Source organism: Neofelis nebulosa, chromosome 8 (genome assembly GCF_028018385.1).
Source record: "Neofelis nebulosa isolate mNeoNeb1 chromosome 8, mNeoNeb1.pri, whole genome shotgun sequence".
NCBI lineage: Eukaryota > Metazoa > Chordata > Mammalia > Carnivora > Felidae > Neofelis > Neofelis nebulosa.
The window spans coordinates 6,778,449-6,797,429 of NC_080789.1; the positions used below are offsets into that span (position 1 = coordinate 6,778,449).

Consider the following 18,981-nt stretch of genomic DNA (forward strand, 5'->3'; position numbering starts at 1 on the left):
ACGAAAGCGGGGAGATTGGGGGACAGCCACGTGACCGGGGGAGGATTTACAATATTTTCTTTCGCTGTCGACAATATTGCAAAATGTATGGAAGGGACCGCACGGCCAGGACAGGAGCGTGAGCGCGCGGGCAAGGTAAGAAGCCTCCGGCCGGCTTCGCGGGACTTGGGGACACCGGGAGGAATCGCGGCACCACCGCGCTCACCGAGCGGCTGCCGCGGGGTCTGCGCCCGAGGGCGCGCTCTGAGCCTCGTGAGCCTTGAGCGGTGTAGACGCGGCCCGGGCGCTGAGGCATCTCCGAGGCGGCGTGGACGCGGCCCCTGAGCCGAGGAGTCCTCGGTGACCCGGGGGCTGCCGTGGCGGTGTAGACCGGCGCAGGCGGTGCAGCTGGGGCGCCTCCGAAATCCCGACGTAGTCACGGCTGAGGTGGGCAGTCAGCGCAAGTCGCGGCGGTGAGACGGTGGAGACGCGGAATGTGCCCCGGGCAGCCTCCAGACCCTCGGGGGCAGGAGGCGCCGCCGGGCCGCGTGCAGGTGTAGACGCGCGCGGGGGGCCGCCGCGGAAAGTTTGCTGGAGTGCGCTGGGCGTGCGCCAGAGGCTGGGCGCTGGGGCTGGGGCGCGCTGCCGGCGGGTCCCCGCTGCTCCCCGCCGCCGGCCCCGCGGGGGACCCCCACTCCCCAGCCTCAGCCGCCGCGGCGCGGGGGGAGGGGGCGGTGGGGGGCGGGGACTAACTGAACCGAGCGCTGGAGGGAAACGAGAGGAGATTGACTTGGAGCCTTTCAGACAGGTTCTCGAAGCGCCCGCGCTGTGCCCGCCGGAGCCTGGGGTCTCTCCATTTCACCCGGGAGGAATCTGAGGGGCAGAGGCCAGCTTACCGACACGACACACGCTGAGGGGACTCAAACCCGGTCTGGTCCAAGCCCGGAGCCCAGCTCCTTCCCTCCTTCCACTTCTGCCTCGGCGAGGAGAAAGGCGTGGTAGTGGAGGGGGGCAGTTGGGACTTGGGGGTGGGGTGTAGGAGGACTGGGACTGCCGCATCTGCCTCCCACTGCCTCTCTGTGGCTCTGGGTGGCCCCTCAGCACCAATGGAGGGAAGAACGGAGGAGGGAAGGCAAGGATGGGAAGGCAGGGTACTGGGCATGTGATTCCTGCCATTCCCCCACCTACCTGGTCCCCAGGGGTGCTGTGCCCGGGGCGGATCAAGTGGGGCAGAGTACCTATGTGACACTCCCCTGTAGGGGAAGGAGGACACCCCAACCCAGTTTCTGCCACAAAGGCAAGGCAGAAGGGAGCCCAGAGGAGGGAAGAGATACCTGTACACCCAGGGTGGCTCTTGGGGTGGCTCAGTCCCCTCTTCCACCACTCCCTGGGACTTTTGCCCGCCCCCCACTTCTTACTCCTACACCCTCCCAGTCTCTGTGATCCCTCCACTGCGGGTCCTTTGCACGTGTTGTTTGTTTGTCTATTGATTGATCAACAAGTAATCATCAAACATCCCAGGCATAGGCAACTCAGTGGTGAGCAAGGCAGACCCAGTCTGGGACTTCCAGACCAGCGCAGGGACACAGATGATGAACGACAGTCCAGAAGGGAATGAGGCATAGGAATGGGAGGCAACCTTGGGTGGGCATGAAGGAACGGTTCACTGGAGAGGTGACAGTGAATCAGAGGGATTAATGCCTCCTCAAACTTTGGGTCCCAGTCACCTCCTCCTGGAAGCCTTCCCTGACCTCACTGACCTGACCCTTCCCCTGTTGACAGGCTGTCATAACCTGGGGACCACTCCCTCCACGGACATTTTTATGTCATTATTGGGTTAATGTTTGTTTCCCTCCATCAAATGTAAGTGTCACGAAGGCAGGACCGGAACCTCTTTGGGGGCAGGTGGTAGACAGAATGAATAAAGGATGGGTAGAATTTCCCCAGAAAAGCACAAGAAAAAAAAAAATCTCAGCCAGGTCAGGTATCCAGATGGCAGAAACTTTTCTTTCCCCTTCCCTGGACTGAGTCCTGGGCTCCACACCCCATTTGCAGTTCACAGAAACAAAGTAAAAGAAACCAACAGGCCTGGTAAGGAAGAGAGCAGGGAGAGGCCTGGTACAGTTGGCCCACGGAAGCTCCGAGGCTGTTCCACTAGAAGGGAAGGAACCTGCAGAAGGGGAGGCCTGAGGACAGGTGCCTGTCCTGTTCAGACCAGGCAGGACCAACCTAGTCATTCTTCTGTCCCAGCTCTCAGAGGCTTGGTTTCCTTTAAATCCTACTCTGGAGAAGGTGGTGGCCAGCAGGGTCCCCAGGATGGCCACGGGACAGGGCCACTGCAATTGCCCGCCGTCCCCTGCCCCTCCCCCAATCTGGAGTGGACAGGACCTGGGGCAGCACCTGTCTGACCCAGGGTCCGGCCTCTGGGCCACAATTAGCCGTCCAGGTTACCTGCAGTTCATTTAAACTCCTGCCTGGAAAATAGGACTCGGGCTTAGAGGGACCGACTCTTTATTTTTCGTAGTTTCTACACGCAGTGAATTTCTCCCTCCCCTGGCTCTCTCAGACCTGTGCGCCTGGCACCTTTCCTGTGGCAGATTATGCTCTCACAGATGCCCAACAAAGCTTTTAGCTTCCCCCCCTCTCCACTTCAGGGGATTGAACTGCCTCCATGCACGGCTAGGGAGAGTGTCTACATGCTTTATTTAGGCTCTGGCAGGGACAGAATAAAAGCGGCCTCCTCAGCCAGCCAGCCAGCCAGCCCTCCTGACTGGAATTGCTTTAAAAAATTAATTTGCAATGATTTACGTCCTTGTGTTCTGCGGGGATCACCAGCATTTTAAATATGTATTTAAATCAGATTCACTGCTCCCGGTTAAACCTTCACTGCCCCCCCCCCCTCCCCGCACCCCACCCAGCAGAAGGGCCACTGGATTTGGAGTTGGTGAAACGCAGAGGTTCAGGCCAAGTTCTGCTAATGACAAGCTGTGTGACCTTGGGCAAATTACTTAACCTCTCTGCGCCTCCATTGGCTCCTCTGGTAACTGAGGTTAATGATAATCCTTCCCTCACAGGGTGTTGTGAGGATTAAATTAGATAACGTTCAGGGAAGAGCTGTGCAATGCCAGGCCTGTTTTCTGTTCCCCAGTACAGGCTGTGCCGCTAATTAGCCCGGTGACCTTGGATGGGCCACTCAGCCACTCCTGGCCCTCAATTTCCCCATCGGAAAAGCACAGGGGTTGTTCTGGAAGATGAGGCCGTAGAGCCTCCCCACCTCCATCCCTGAGCCCCCTGCTCACCTCCTCCGGCCCTCTGCTAGACACCCTCCCCTTGGCCACCCCCCTTTTACATTATCCAAGCACGCACTTCTAATTGGAGATTGCTCCCCTCCCCAGCTGCCTCTCCTCCTGGCTCCCCGCGAAGCCCCCCGCAGGGTTTGGGCCCCGGGGGCCTGCAGTTCTTGGCTCATTTTCAGGAGCAATTAGCCGTGATGTCACAGGCCTCCGCGGTGGCCTCCGTGGGCGTGTGTGCCTGGAAGCCTGGAGGGGCGCTCTGCGGCCTTCGGGACTCCCCTAGGCCAGGGGGTCCCCACTACCAGTTGTAGGGAGGCGGCTTCCCAGGCAAAGCCGGTTCCATGTCTGTACTTTATGACTCCTTGAAGCCCCGAGTCTCAGCGTAAATTAGTTCTACCCTGTGCTTTTGTTGGCACTGTCTGTTCCCTGGAAGCGAGGGGCTTTGTCAGGAAGAACAAAGCTGTTTGGCGGTTTTGTGATTTGGGGGAAGCGTGCTCCTGGGGGAGGGCACATGGCTTCTCAGTGTCAGTCTCGAGTCCTTGATTCTCAGACTCACCGGTTTTTGTTTGGGCTTTTTAAGTCCTATGGCTTAAGAGTCACATATGTTTGTGTGAGTGTTGGCGAGGGGATTTCTTTCCTCCTTTTTGGCGTATAGAGTGTGTTCTGTGGAAGCTAATTCCAGGGACTGAACTTTTCAAATCACTGCTTCAACAGCTTTTAAAAATCTGGACCTAGTTACTCCTGTCATCCATGTGTAAAGATTTAGAAGAAAATTCCAAACCCGAGGGTGGGCAGCCTTGAGGATGTACAGCTCCTAGCAGCAGACTTGAGGTCAATGCTGAAATGTCGAGTGCCTCTGGGGACAGGAGCCGGGGGGGGGGGGGGGGGGGGGGGGGGGGGGGGGGGGGCGGGGGGGGGGGTGGAGGGAGGGAGCGTGCTCTGCTCAGTGCCAGACATCTGGATATTTAGAAAACATCTGGGTGGCTGGATTTTTCAGGTTTCTGCCTGACATTTAATATCACAAACACGGAGCCTGCCTCCCGTCCCTCACCTCCCAAACACACCCAGCCCCTTCCCCGCACCCCACCCCCCTTCCCTGATGGGTAAGAAACATCCATTCTTTCCAATTCCCCAGCGTTTCCCCCCTACCGGAAATCTGATGGGCTTATGACATCATGGCTGGCTGCTGAGCGATGAAGTGGATGCCACAAAGAAATCCGACATATCAGATGGATTCTGAAATCAGTTTCCCTCTGGCTGCGGTAACAGGCGTGAAGTCAGGAGAATGTGAGCTTTGTTTAAGAAACAAAAAATAAAACTAAGCCCTGTCCCGTATTCGATACAATTTTTTTTTTTTTTAAGCAAACAGACCTTTTGGACATCATCCGATTTTAATAAAGACGCTGGCGTGTATGAAATGAAAGCGGCTAATAAATCAGACCTGAAGCTGCCTGTGAACATTCCCTTTTGGCTGAGTTTTTGTGTGTCCTTCTTCACTAATAAAAGAGGAACTGGGAATGGTTTATCTCCCTTCGTTATTCAGATGGGGTCGCTTGGGGGGTGTTTGTTTGTTTGTTTGTTTGTTTTGAGGCCAATAAAATTCATCAGGTAAATTGCTTGGTTTATGTTTTTTTCAGGATTCCATTTTTATAGAGTGACCGTGGACCTGACCTGGTCTGCAAACATTGTATTTCCCTCTGCTGGTTTTTCTGGCTGGGAAAGTGTGAAGGGGATGCAGTTCAGCCTGCTTTTCAGTCTCCCCTTCGCAGGGCAGGGCAGGGCAGGGCAGGGCAGGCAGGCAGGGCAGGGCTAGGACCAGTGCGACAGGGTGGTTTGGGGGATGAAAACCTCTCTGAAAGGACAGACAGTAAAGGGGCCTGTGACACCAGTCCAGGCAACCCGGGAGTAGGGGAATCTACTGTCTTTCTCTGTCCCTCCAAAAAGGATCTCAGACCTCAGAAAGAGCTCCAGACTGAGGGAACTCACCCCCGATGCAGGCCCAGATTAAAGGAAGCTCAGGGTTCTATGTGCCGTGCCCACCAAGCCTCCAGCGCGGGGATTTGGAGTCTAACAGATCTGGAGTGGAGTCCCAGCTCCAACGTGGACAGGCTGTGGGGCCCTGGACAAATCACATCACCTTGTTGTCTCTGCTCCTTTGAACTGACCCAAAGACCCCACCCCACCCGATGGGAGAATCAGACACCCCTCTGATGCCCGGCCACTTTGTAGGGTTCTGGGGTCAGTCTCGGAGGCAAGGGAAGCCAGTGTAGATTCTGGACTTTATACCCTGGCTCTGGCAGCTTCTGTCTGCATCATAGTAATAGGACCAGCCTCACACCCGGGGCCGCTGTGAGGACTGCGTTGTAAGCGATTGCCCAGCATAGGCTGTTATTGTGAGATGTGCCCCTGAGCCCAGCAGGCGGGTTGCCAGGCGGGACTGTCGGGCACGGCACGGGAGGGGATGTGTCCAGCCGATCGCAGGTGGAGGATAAGCGAGGACTGAATGGAATATTCCTCATTGCTCTGCACAGAACTTTCCACGGGCACCCATTGCCTGAAGGGAATAAAGCTCTCCTCTTGATCCGATCCGCGGGTACCTGACGCTTGGCCCTTATACATTCTTCTCTCCCCTTGTTTGGCGGTCCTCCAGGGCTGGAGGATGCTGCCTTCTTTGGATGCAATACTAATGGGTTTAGGTCACATTTTTGAGCACCTGCCATCATTTTATTTGGGGCACTTTACCTAGATTAACTCATTTGATCTTCATAGCAATCTATGCAGGGGGGACAGTTATCATTCCTATTTTAAAGGCCAAAACAAAGATGGCAAGGGTCTTGCCCAAGGGCGCAGAGCCCAGATCGCAGCCAGGGCTGGGTGCCTGCGCCCGTCCACTTCACCCCTGCTCCACTGGCTCTGTTGAGGCTCCCTCTACTTGTTCCCCCCTCCCTGCTAAAGCTGGAGCACCTGCCCTATCTCTGCCAAGAGTCTCCCACTACCCCACCGAGAGGCCTTCCTAGATTACCCTCCAGCGATGTCATCCAAGGAATGCGGGCAGGTGTGCGTGGGCCCCTCACCCGGTGTGGCTCTGTGGTTGGCCCCGGGGCCCTTGTCTACCTCTCCTAGAGGCGAGGAGTGGGGCTGCGGCCAGTTTTGTGTCCCCCACAAGGCCCTGAAGGCCAGGTGAGCCGCCATTTACTAAGGACCTACTATGTGCAAGACATGGGGACCCATACAACAGGTGCCCACACCCAGCTTGGACTCCTCTCCCAAACTACAGACCCAAGCAGCCAGTGCCTTCTGCGCTCCAAGTGCACGGCCACTGAGCTTTCTACATCAGGAGGTCAGCCCCAAACCCGCCCTACTACCAAATCTTGCCCATCTCAGGTAATGGCACCTCCATTTTCCGTGACTCGCTCAGGCCCCGAACCTTGCAAATGGTTTTTTTTTTTTTAAGTTTCGTTTTTTTAATTTATTTTGAGAGAGAGAGAGAGAGAGAGAGTGAGCAGGGGAGGGGTAGAGAGAGGAGCCGAAGCAGGTTCCGCACTGTCAGCGCAGAGCCGGATGCAGGGCTTGAACTCATGAACTGAGTGAGATCATGACCTGAGCCGAAATCAAGAGTCGGACGCTTAACTGACTGAGCCACCCAAGGCGCCCCACCTTGTGAGCATTTTTAACTCCTCCCCTCCCTTTCTCTCATTCTCTCTCCCTGCTCATCCCTCATTCAATCCATCAGCAAATACCACTGGTTCTATTTTCAAAATATACAACTTGGGGCGCCTGGGTGGCTCCGTCAGTTAAGCATCTGACTTCGTTTCACTCAGGTCATGATTTCACGGTGCTGGAGTTCATGCCCCGTGTCGGGCTCTGTGCTGACAGCTCGGAGCCTGGAGCCCGCTTCGGATTCTGTGTCTCCCTCTCTGTCTCTGCCCCTCCCCCCATTCATGCTCCGTCTCTCTCTGTCTAAAAAATAAACGTTAAAAAAAAAAATCAACAACTTGACCATGCCCACTGCCACTGTGCATGAGTGTAGCAGCCTCCTCATGGGTCTCCTGCTTCCCCCTCGGGCCCCTGGAATCCATTCTCTGTGCAGTAGCCAGAGTGATCCTGTTAGAACTTAGGTCAAATTCTGTACTCCTTAGCCCAGAACCCTGCAATGGCTCCCGGCTCGGTCAGGGTCAAAGCAGAGTCCTGCCTATGTCCCCTGCTGGATCCCTCTCTGACCTCGATTCCTGCCACCCCCATCCTACTCATTCACCTCCTTGCATTTCCTCCACCATCCCATGCATATTTCCACCTCAGGACCTTTGCACTTGCTGGTCCCTCTCCCTGGTATACTCTTTCTTCTGATGTTTATATCACTTTCTATTTTGCTCCAGAGGTCTGATCAAATGTCACCTGCTCAGAGAGACTTTCCCTTGCCACCTTCCCCTGTCCTTTTCCTACTCTGCTATCCTTTCCCTGCTCTGTCGCTCCTCCTAGCACTTATCCCCTCTTGTATGTGTGTGTAATACAGGGCCCTGCCTGTCTTCTCATTGCCGTATCCCTGGTTCTCAATAAGCATTTGTTGAATGAAAGGATCGACGTACGGGCGCCGCGCGGGAACAGCAAGCATTGAACACCTGTGCCCAGGTTCTGCGCTGGGTGCTGAGGCGAAACATGTGAACAAGGCCCCTCCACTCCCACCCCGTCCCACCCCCAGAACCCTCATCTAGAGAGACTGACATTTAGCAAGAAATTGCAAAGCAGGTGGAGGGGGGTGGTGTCGGGGAATGAACTCAGTGGAGACATGGGCCCAGCTGGCCGGAGGGCATACACGAGGTGACCGGAAAGGGAAGAGGAATCAGAGGGATGGGGGTGGGGTGGACCGGTGGGGCAGTATGCCCTGGGGGCCGAGGACAGGGCTGTGGGCAGGGAAGAGTAGTCGGTGGGGCCTTCAAGGTCAATAAGAACCTGGTGGGTGGAGAGAAGGGCAGGTCTTCCCGCCTGGGGTTTCCCGAGGCGGGAACGTACAGGGCATGTATGTGCACAACTTGGCTGGCGGGGGACAGATTGGGAAAGGTCTTAAGTGCTGCCTGGAGAGATGTGAAGAGGAGCGGCCCAGCCCGCGTTGGGATCCCGGCTCTCCCTCTGCACCCGTGTGAGCCTGGACTCGTTGCTTCTCCTCTCTTGGGCTCAGTTTCCAGTCGGTGGACTCCTGACCACGTACCTTTCCTACTTCACAGAGAGGGAGAGACTTAAGCCTGGAGGGACCCAGGGTAGAGAGGAGTCTGCCTAGAAGAGCAGGCAGGGGGAACAGAATATGCGAACAGAACATGCGAACACATGGGGCCCTTCTCTGGGCTGCACTTCTCCCTCAGTGAGCGGAGAGTCAGGGAAGGCAACGAGGGGGGCGGCCCGGCTGTCCCCAACAGGGGCCTGGGGCACACCTGTCTCTGTGCTCAAGGAGCCGGCCGGCCTTGACCTCAGACTCTGCTGAGCACTATGGCCCTTCCTTGGAGCTGAAGAAGCCAGGGCTCAGAGAAGCGAGGTGACCGGCAGGTACATTACCAAATAGCTGGTAATGGCAGATGAGGGACTTGATCCCACACCCTGCTGTCCTTCAAAACCAAGCACCTTTGGGTGGGGCAGGTGAGCTCTTGCGAGGTCTGGGGGGAGCCAGAATCGTACAGGTGAGGAGCCCCTGCCTGGCTCAGTCGGTAGAGCATGCGACTCTTGATCTTGGGGCTGTGAGTTCAAGTCCCATGTTGGGCGTAGAGCTTCCTTAAAAAAAAAAATTGTATGGGTGAAACCCTGCTCCTGGCAGGCCCTGAGATTGAGTCCCAGCTCACCCACCATGAGGCTGCCCTGATCATGGCCACTCCCTCCTTTGGGGAAGGTGAGTCAGGCTCTGGAAACCGCCCCCCTGAGCCTCTTTCCTTGGCTGGAGCTTCTCTGAAGATTCTGCGTGCTCCTGGAAAATTCCCAGGTTGTTGCCTCCCTGAAGCCGCACAACTACCCCTCACGTGGGGGCTGCTGTTATCCCCGTTGTCCAGCTTGGGAAACTGAGGCTCAGAGAGAAGCACTTGTCCAAGGGAGGCATGCTGGTTAATTGGGGGACGTCCTGTCCTGCTATGCTCAGTTTCTGAAGGCCGCCTCAGGGAGAGAGGGCCTCAGGGAGAGAGGGTCCAGGTGCCACTGACAGCTGGTGCTGGGGCCTCAGGTGGGAGCTTCTGGGGGCCAGTTTCAGCCCACACCGAGAAGAATGTTCTCTCAGATATGCCCGCGATGAGGCCTTTGTGAGAGTGAGCTCCCCATCACCACTGAAATTCCAACAACCTCTGCACTGGGTAGGAAGGGAGATTAAAGTCAGAGGGGCTGTTGGACCGAGGAGTTCAAATTTCTCTGACCTCTCCAAGGTTCAGTTTCCCTACCTGTGAAATGGGAGTATCAATACCTAGCTGTAAAGCACCCAGCCCTTTTCTGGCCCACGGAAGATGCCCAGTAAGTGCCATTGTCCCCTCCTGAGACTCCCAGACTTCTTCTGTAATGGCCAGGCTCTGCGTGCAGGGGGAGAAAGGGGCCCTGTCACCAGCCCCGCTTCTGTGGAGCAGCCCCACAGACCTCTGCTGCTTGCCCATATGGGGACCTGAGGGGTCCATGCAGAGAGCGAACTTCCCTGGACATCTGCCTCCCAGTCTCATCTGTCAGATGGGCCAGGCCATGATGGAGTAACAACACGGTGTGGGGATGGTCCCCACAGTGACTTTGGGGACAGAGTGGACCTCTTGCGACCACAGACTTCCTGGCCCCCGTGAGAGACAGGGCTCACATTTTTGTCTTTGTGATAATTTCACTGCTCAGTCATAGACCCACCCAGGCTACACTGAGAGCCTCGCTACCCTTCAGGGCTTCTTGGTTCCTGGCTAGGAAATGGCTCAATGCCAGGACCCAGAGGGCTGGGGGAATCTCACCCAGAGATGGTGCTCCCGGCAGCCGGTATTTACTTGCTGAGCATCTACTCTGGGCTGGGGAGTTTCCTTACGTCTGCTTGAATAATTCTTGAGGGGGGTGGCTACAAGATAATTATTGAGGCGGGGGGGGGGCTACAATCTCATGTGGTAGGTGAGAAGGCCCCACATTTCAGGGAGACGAAAAAACTGGGCTGAGCAGTATGAGAGTCAGAGTTCTATCCCAGGGTATGAACATCCTCTGTCTATACCCTGCCATCCCCTGGGTGGGGCGGTGGAAGGAGCATTGACTTCACACCCCTGGGGTGTGACGGGGAGACTCTGAGCTGTATACCAGGGCAAAATCCTGACTCTGCCCTCATATCTTTGCACATTCTGTTCCCTCTGTTCAACTTGCTTTTCCAGACAGACTCCCCTCTACCCTGAGTCTCTTCAGTCTTAAGTCTCTCCCTCTCTATGAGGCAGAGCAGGGCAGCAGGAAAGGCACACTGTTGGGAATGCACAAGCCTGGTTTCAAATCTTGCCCTGTCACCAGTGGAGCTGGAGAGAAGTAGAAGGGAGATGGCATGCAGACAGGGGACCGTGTTGACGAAGGCAAGAGGGTGTGAGTGTGGCTGCATCAGCTAGGAGGGCAGAGCCAGGATCTGGGGGGGCAGAGAGGGTTGGGCTGCCCTTTCCTGACTCCAGGCTTTTGCTCGGGCTTCCCTCTCCACCTGGCAGTTCCCCCTTCTCCTGTTCGAGCCTTTGTACCTTTATTATGTTTTAATTTTTCTTAATGTTTATTTTTGAGAGGCAGGGAGAGACAGAGCACAAGCAGGGGAGGGGCAGAGAAGGAGACACAGAATCGAAAACAGGCTCCAGGCTTTGAGCTCTGGGCACAGAGCTCGACGTGGGTTTTTTTAAAAAAAAATTTTTTTAACGTTTATTTATTTTTGAGACAGAGAGAGACAGAGCATGAACGGGGGGAGGGTCAGCGAGAGAGGGAGACACAAAATCCGAAACAGCCTCCAGGCTCTGAGCTGTCAGCACAGAGCCTGACGCGGGGCTTGAACTCACGGACCGCGAGATCGTGACCTGAGCCGAAGTCGGACGCTTAATCGACTGAGCCACGCAGGCGCCCCTCGACGCGGGTTTTGAACCCACAAACCATGAGATCCTGACCTGAGCCGAAGCCAGATGCTCCACTGACTGAGCCCCCCAGGCGCCCCTACCCTTCCTACCTTTAAATCCCTGCTCATTGGTCAGTCTCTTCTTGAGCTACTCCTGTCAGCACCCTCCTTCCCCAGTGCTCCCACAGCATCAGGTGCTGTCTCGATTTGAATAGTGACCGGGCTCATGCAGCTTTCTGTCCTGCCTGAGTGTGGGGGTAAGAACCTTGACTCAAATCTTGGCTCTGTCCTTCATCTGTTGGGTGACCACGGACAAATTACTTCACCTCTCTGTTTTCTCCTCTGCAGGGTGACAGTAACAGTCCCCAACTCACAGGATTCTCTAGGGGATTAAATGAGGTTGTGCTTCTAAAGCAGGAAACCACACTGCCTCCAAAAGTCAGCCAGCTGGGACCCACATGTTCGCCCACATCGTTATTATTGTAAGTCAGTCCCCTGAGGGCAGGGCTTTGTGTCCTGTGCCCTGCTCACAGCGAGGCAGAAAAGGGGCTCTAGGATAGCTTCTGGAACAAATAGGAAGCCTGTTCTCCATCTCAGACGTGAGCTCTAATAAAACTACCCATAACCTAAATAGTTATCACGTTCTGAATACCTACATCGTCTCGTCTAATCTTGACCACCCTGCGATGTGGGACTTATTAGACCCATTTTGCAGATAATGTAGTTGAGGTTTAGAGAACCAGTGAGGGGTAGTTGAGTTGGGTTTTGCCTCTGGGTCTGGCTGACTCTGCCGTGCTGTGTGTTGGTTAAGATGCTGCTGTCCCGTGATGCCCCTGGCTGAATGGTCCGGAGACCTGCTTCTCTCTCTCCTGGGCGCCCTTCTCCATCTCCAGGCCACCCTCTTGGAGTCAGTGGGGTGAGGCAACAAGGATTTGGGGCCTCGAGGCAATTGGCCTGTTCATGCGCCCTGTGCCCTGTAATATATGCACACACAGGTGCACACACACGTGCAAATGCACACATATACACACGTGCACACGTATACGTGCCGCCTCCACAGCCACCAAGTTCCCCTAGTCTCCAGAGTCACATGTCTGCAACTGCAAACCTGTGAGAGGTCCCTGTGAGATGCCGCAGGTCAGGCTGTCACTACTCATCTACTGGTTGGCCTCTGTCCCCAGCCGTCGGCACTGGGGCTCGAGCTGGCTCGGTGCTCCTGAGGTCTGATGGGGCTTGGAGACTCCCCGCCCCCAGCTCAGTGTCTGCTGTGCGGTAGGGGTGGTAAGGGAGGAGCCAGCACCCTCCACCCAGTCTCATTAGGCCCCATCACCCCTGGAACCTTGCTGGGGGCCTTGGGCAGCTCATGTGACCTCCTTGAACCACTGTCCTTAGTGACCCTACAGCTGTACTCTGTCCACTGGGTCTACCTAGCCAGGCTGGGTTGGAGGCTCACGTGGGAAAAGGAATGGGGGAGCAGGAGAATGTGAAGGGGTGGAGGCAGGGGAGCCATTCATAGGAGTACTGGCTGCCGGGGCCCCCTGGGCCCGCTGGGGAAGGTGCCACAAAAATGGTTCTCAACCACGTGGAGGACGGGTCTGCCCTAGACTGTCTTCCCTTGAACTCAAATCTGGGAGCCACCCGGGGCTACGGCCACCCCATCAGCCCTTGAGAGAGTGTGGGCAGCCCTCTTGGGGGTGGAGGGACACAGTCCCCAAGGGGCTTGGGGACTCTTTAAGTGGCCCCTGCTGGGCTAAATCAGCCAGTGGCCAAGAGGAAAGGCAGCGACGGAGCAGCGAGAACCTGCATGGGCGCTGGGCCTAGGGCAGCAGTGAGAGCAAGCCTGGACCCCAGAGAGGCTCCTCCATTCATTCAGGCTGTAAATGTTTATTGAGCACCTCATCTGTGCCTTGCAGACTTTGTGCTCAGTGCTGGGGACACAGCAATGGACAAGATCCTCATGGAGATCGCGTTCCAATGGAGGAACACAGACAAAAAACAGAATCGGGAAGTAAAATATATCGTGGTCCAGAGTGATAAGCTCTGAGAAGAAAAATAGAACAGGAAAAGGAAGCAAGGGGTGGATTTTTATGTTCATTTATAAATAAGGTGTCCGAGGAAGGTCTAATTGAGAAAATGACACTGGAGGTGAGGAGGTGAGTCAGAGGGCTCTCCGGGGGAAGAACATTCCAGGCAGAGGGAACAGCCAGAGCAAAGGTCTGGAGTGGGAGCGTGCCTGGCACAGTTAAGGAATAGCGAGGAGGCTGAGGCCAGTGTGTTTGGGGGGGGCGGGGGGGTGAGGGAGGGGGAGGCGGTGGCAGAGGAGCTCAGTGAGGAAATGGGGGCCAGATGGTGAGGCCTCCCAGGCTCACCATTTACAAGGATCCCTCTGGCTGCTGAGTTGAGAGTAGGCTGGGGGAGGGGCAAGGGCAGACCAGGGAGCCAGAGAGGAGGCCGTTGAAAATAATCTAACAGGATCCGCTGACGGATTGGTTGGGGGTTGGGGGAGAGAGAGAGGAGGAGGAGGAAGGGAAGGGAGGGGAGGAGGGGGAGGAGAGAAGGCATGAGCAGAGATGTCAGGGATGGATCCAGCGAGTTCTGGGCAATTTGCTGGAGCGGCCAGCCAGGCCTAGAGGCTCAGCGGAGGCCCTCAGGGAGACTGGAGACTAGGGAGTGGGCTGGGGTCAGGCGGTTCTTTCTGTGTCCACGGGTGCTACGTGGATGACAGTCCAGCCCTAGGAAGAGCCGTCCTCTCTGTACTCTGGTCTAGGGGCTGGGCTTAAAGCGGTCCGTGGGCCTATATGAATCCTCCGCTCCCATCCATCCATCCATCCGTTCGCCCCCACAGCTACCTGGCCTCCTCCCCATCCCTCCCTGTCTCCTTCCTGTCTTTCTACCGTCCCTCCTCCCACCCATCCAGCCCCTCCTTAGCACCCCAAACTATCCAGGCACTGCCCCAGGCACTGCGGCCGCACCCAACAACTCGGCAGATGGGGCCCCTGCTCTCTCGGACTTGCCACGCAGCGTGTCCGGCCCTGAAGCAACTTCACAGGACAGAATAAGACCAATAGAGACTCTTAATTCTTACCCATTTAAGATCACGCAACAAGTTTGTGACTACATGCGGTTTCATCGTTAACCATTTCCTAAGTCATTTCAAATAAAGTCACAAGCGCTGAAAACCCGGATCAGGTCATGCCTCCTGATTTGTGTTCCAGAAAAGACTGGCAGAGCTGAGAGCCCCATGTTGCCAAGACTCAGGGAGGAAGGGCACCCCCAGAGGCAGGGAGGGGGTAGAAGCAGGGCGCCCCCTACAGGCAAGGGTCGGGGAGAGTGTGTGGAGCAGGACTGTTGAGTGCGCGTGGGACGTGGGGAGCCTGAAAAGCCAGGTGGGACCCACTGGAGCATCTGGCCTTTGTTCTGAAGGCAGCAGGGGAACCACTGACAGTTTCTGAGCTGGGGAATGACCCACCTTGCCGTGCCACCAAGAGAAAAGGCAAGTTGCTTGAGATGGGGAGACCAGTGAGGAGGCTGTGGTCCCGGCCAGTGCAGCGTATAGAGACCTAACCCTGAGCGTCAAGGGGGTTGAATCGGGGAAGTGTCACAGGAGTGACTGGTTGGGTCTGGACGCGGGGGTGATGCTACCCACGGGGTTGCCCTGAGGAAAGCCCACCCAGCACAGGGCCTCCTCAGCCTACCTGTTCCCCTCTGCAGCCCCACCCCTCCCTGTATGTCCAGCCTCAGACCGAAGATTCTTGCTTCACTCGGGTGGCTAAGGTCTATCATGTGCCTGCTCTGTGCTGGCACTGTGCTCGCATGGAAGGTTGGAAACTGCGCCGGAGAGAAGAGACTCAGTCACGGGGGCTGGGATCGGGTAAGGCCTCTGTGAGGACCAGGCATCCTAGCTGAGATCCAAGCGATGAGCAGGAGGGGAGGACAGAGTGTTTCAGTAAAGAAGGAATCTCCGGAGCAAAAGGCCCGAGGCAGGCATGGGCTGGATTGAACCGGAGGAAGCCGAGTCCTGCGCCCATCAGGGACATCAGGCTGTCCACTGCCTGGCACCCCGCCATTGTCCCGGGAAGGCAGCTTGGAAGGGGCAAGGGCTGAGCCCGGATAGGCACCGAGGCCAACTTCTGGGGACCTGTGGGGTAGACTGCCCTGTGGGGACCTTGCCATGAAAAGAAAAAAAAAAAAGCAGCTTTATTGAGATGTAATTCATGTACCATAAAATCCATCCTTTTAAAGTGTACCATCCAGCGGTTTTCAGCATATTTATAGGGTTGTGCAACCATCACCACTAATTCCAGAACATTTTTATCACCCCCCAAAGCAACTCTGTACCCGTTACCGGCCTCTCTTGATCCTTTATCTACTTTCCGTCTCTCTGGATTTGCCAGTTCTGGACGTTTCATATTACGGGATCAGAAAACATGAGACCTTTGGCGTCTGACTTCTTTCACTTGGCCTCGTGTGTTTTTAAGATTCACTCGATCGTGTTAGAGCACAGATCAGTCCTTCACTCCTTTCTTATGGCCACATAATATTCCACTGCTCGGGTAGACCCCATTTCCACATTTTGTTGCTCTATTCCTCAGTTGGTGAGCATTGTGGGTTGTTTCCACCCTGGGGCGATTATGAAAAGGGTGCTATAAAGATTCATGCCCAAATTTTTGTGTGGACGCGTCTTTTTTATTTCTCTTGGGCATGTGCCTACAGGTGGACTTGCTGGGTGGTAGGGTAACTGCGTTTAGCCTTTGACAGATGGCCAGATGTTTTCCGCAGTGGCTTTCACCATCTTGACATTCCCACCAGAATCGGGGTTCCGATTCTCCACATCCTCACCAACACTTGTTATTGCCTGACTTTTGATTATAGCCGGGCCAGTGGGTGAGAAATGGTATCGCGTTGTGGTTTTGACTGACGACTGAGTTGACCACTTTTTCCCGTGCTTATTGGCCGTTTGTTTATCTTCTTTGGAGGAAGGTCTGTTCATAATCCCGGCCCATTTAAAACCTGGGATACTTGGGGCGCCTGGGTGGCGCAGTCGGTTAAGCGTCCGACTTCAGCCAGGTCACGATCTCGCGGTCCGTGAGTTCGAGCCCCGCGTCAGGCTCTGGGCCGATGGCTCGGAGCCTGGAGCCTGTTTCCGATTCTGTGTCTCCCTCTCTCTCTGCCCCTCCCCCGTTCATGCTCTGTCTCTCTCTGTCCCAAAAATAAATAAAAAATGTTGAAAAAAAAAAAAATTAAAAAAAAAAAATAAATAAAAAAAAAAAAATAAAACCTGGGATACTTGTGGAAAGCCAGGCCAAGGGGCCCGGCCCTGGGGCTTCCCCAGAGCCCACACTCCTAGACCCAGAGTCTGTGTCCCAGGCCTCACAGAGGGACTCCTTTATTCCCGGGAGGGTGGGCACCTCCCCCATGAGTCACCCTCCACCTCCGGCTCCCTTGCGTCCACCGCCTTGACCCGCTTCAGACACCACATGACGAACGCTTCACAGGGACCGTGGAGCCTCCACCCATCAGGGCCCAGGCCCAGCAGCTGGTTTTCATATCAAGGAAAAGGAAAAATGCCGATCCTCTCAGAGGTGACCGCAGACAAGTCAGCACCTGTTCCACACCCGCTGTGACACTGCCACAACCACAGCTGCGACCGGCCGGCCGCCTCCACAGCCCAGAGGTCGAGCCCACAGCTTACCCGGACGCCTGCCCGATGGACAGGCGGCAGAGGGGGGGGACACAGCCCCCGGCGCGCTGTGCTGTGGGCGGGATGCCTGCCAGGCCAGCCGCAGCCCCCTTGGGCCAGGCCCTCCCTCACCCTGCTTATTTAAACTTTCCTGAACTTTCCACAGTTTGTAAGTTGAGCTCCTAGAACTTTGAGAATCAAGGGAAATGGTAAAAAAAAAAAAAAAACACAACAACAACCCAACCGTGGCTGCTGGCTGATTTGGCTTAGACATTTGGGGGTTTCTTTCTCTGTGGCTGCCCAGGGCTGGGTACTAGGCTGAAAACACAGGGGCAGTGCTTGCTGGGCCTGCCATGTGGGGGTCTCGGTACCTCCTACAACCGTCTGGGCTGGGGCGTTTGTCCAACCAGTGACCCCCAGCCTCATGCCATTGCTTGTGACCATATGTGGGGATGTGGGGGAGGGTGGGGGGGGGGTCTCGGCCTCTGCGAATTCACTGCCCTAGGGGGGCACAAAAGGTACAGAGAGGGGAAGGGGCCTGGCAATTTAGGGAACAGAGACCAGGCAGAGCTGTGGGCCTGAGGTATAGCCTCTGCGAGCTGGAGAGGGACCTACAACTGGGGGGATTCTGAACTATCCTTCAAGGAGGGTTAGGATTTCTAAAAGGCAGTAATGGCATTCAGACAGAGGACAGCACGCACAGAGGCCTGGCACACACGGGAGATGGTTCAGGGCTGTTTTCTAGGGGGGAAAGAAAAGCAGGCGAGAGGCCAGCTGGGGCTGCGTGTCCCTGGGCCCCTGGTGCCTGGCCACCAGCCTACCTCCCTGATGGCTTTCCTAAGTACTAAGGAACCCTCTGGTCCTCTCCCTCACCTTTGCCCGGTCTCCGGGTCCTGTAAACCTCTCCCCTCAAGCCTCACTGGCTGGCTCTCCCAGACAGCATTTCTCTCCTTCGCGGGATTGGGCCTCGGGACCTGCTCCCCACTCCCACAGCGGCCCAGCTGGGCCCGCCACCCGCCACCTGCTACCCGCCCACATGGATCCCCCTCTGCCCCTGCCGCCTTCAGCTTTGGCAGGCTCTGGGCCCTGAGGCCCCTCTGCTCACTGATTACACAGCAGCCGGTGGGCTCCGGAGCCAGAGTGAGAGATTTATTGTGGTTTTTAGGGGGCGTTTAGGAGCCGATGTGATAATGTCTGTGAACGCACTTTGTAAACTGTAACGGGGGAGTTCCACGCACACGTGAGGGGCTGTGGCAGGGGAGGGGGTGGGAGCCCAGCCCCCAGATCACATCCTGGGGCTCGGCTGGGAAGCCCCTCCAGTCCCGGGGGTGGAGAAGCCCTCCTGGGCTGCAGGGCAGGAGTCCCAGCCTGCATCTACCAGAGCAGGACCTTCCTGGGTCCGTCTGTATCACCAGGCAGCACTGGAATGAGCTGTGAGCCAGAAAATTGCCCGGGTCCCTCCCTCACCCCAAGAGGCCCGGTTACAATGCAGTGACAGTGACACGCTTCCAGGCTGCAGTGTGGGAGAACTCAGGCCTCCCACCCCCCGCTGTGGGGGGGACTGAGCTAACAAGGGGACAGCAGCTGCACTGGGCTGTCTTCTGGGAAGGGGAGCTGCCCACAGGCAGAGGGGGTCGGCCATCCTACCCTTCCAGCTAAATGTTACCAGCGGAGAATTTCTCTCCGCGGCCAAATGTTTGTTGAGCACCTACTGTGCGCTCGGCACTGCTCTAGATGCCGGGGGTACAGCAGGGATCAAGACAAATGAAGATCCCGGTTCTCCCGGGACTTAGGTCCTCTTGGGGGAGGGAGAGTGAAGACAGACAATACACAGCCGAATCAAGATGATTTTAAATGCTGGTTGTCACCACAGAGACAGGAAAATAGGACTGGGAACTGCTGACGCTGGGGGAGGAGGCAGGGAAGTCCTCGCTGAGGAGTCTCTCTCCAGGTGGGCCCCTCTCCATGGCCTC

At 56.3% G+C, this 18,981-nt stretch overlaps 1 protein-coding gene across 5 annotated transcripts in view; it reads left to right on the forward strand.

The window, feature by feature from the left end:
- NFAM1 (NFAT activating protein with ITAM motif 1) overlaps positions 1-4,790 on the forward strand; it is a 49,861-nt gene extending 45,071 nt beyond the window's left edge. For 3 of the 5 annotated variants that reach the window (XM_058741130.1, XM_058741127.1, XM_058741125.1), the window contains one exon: positions 4,408-4,624. In XM_058741130.1, coding sequence (XP_058597113.1) covers positions 4,408-4,469 — 62 coding nt within the window. In that variant the 3' untranslated portion in view covers positions 4,470-4,624. The other 2 variants (XR_009265269.1, XM_058741128.1) reach the window with 2 other exon arrangements.
- The last annotated feature ends 14,191 nt before the right edge of the window (positions 4,791-18,981 follow it).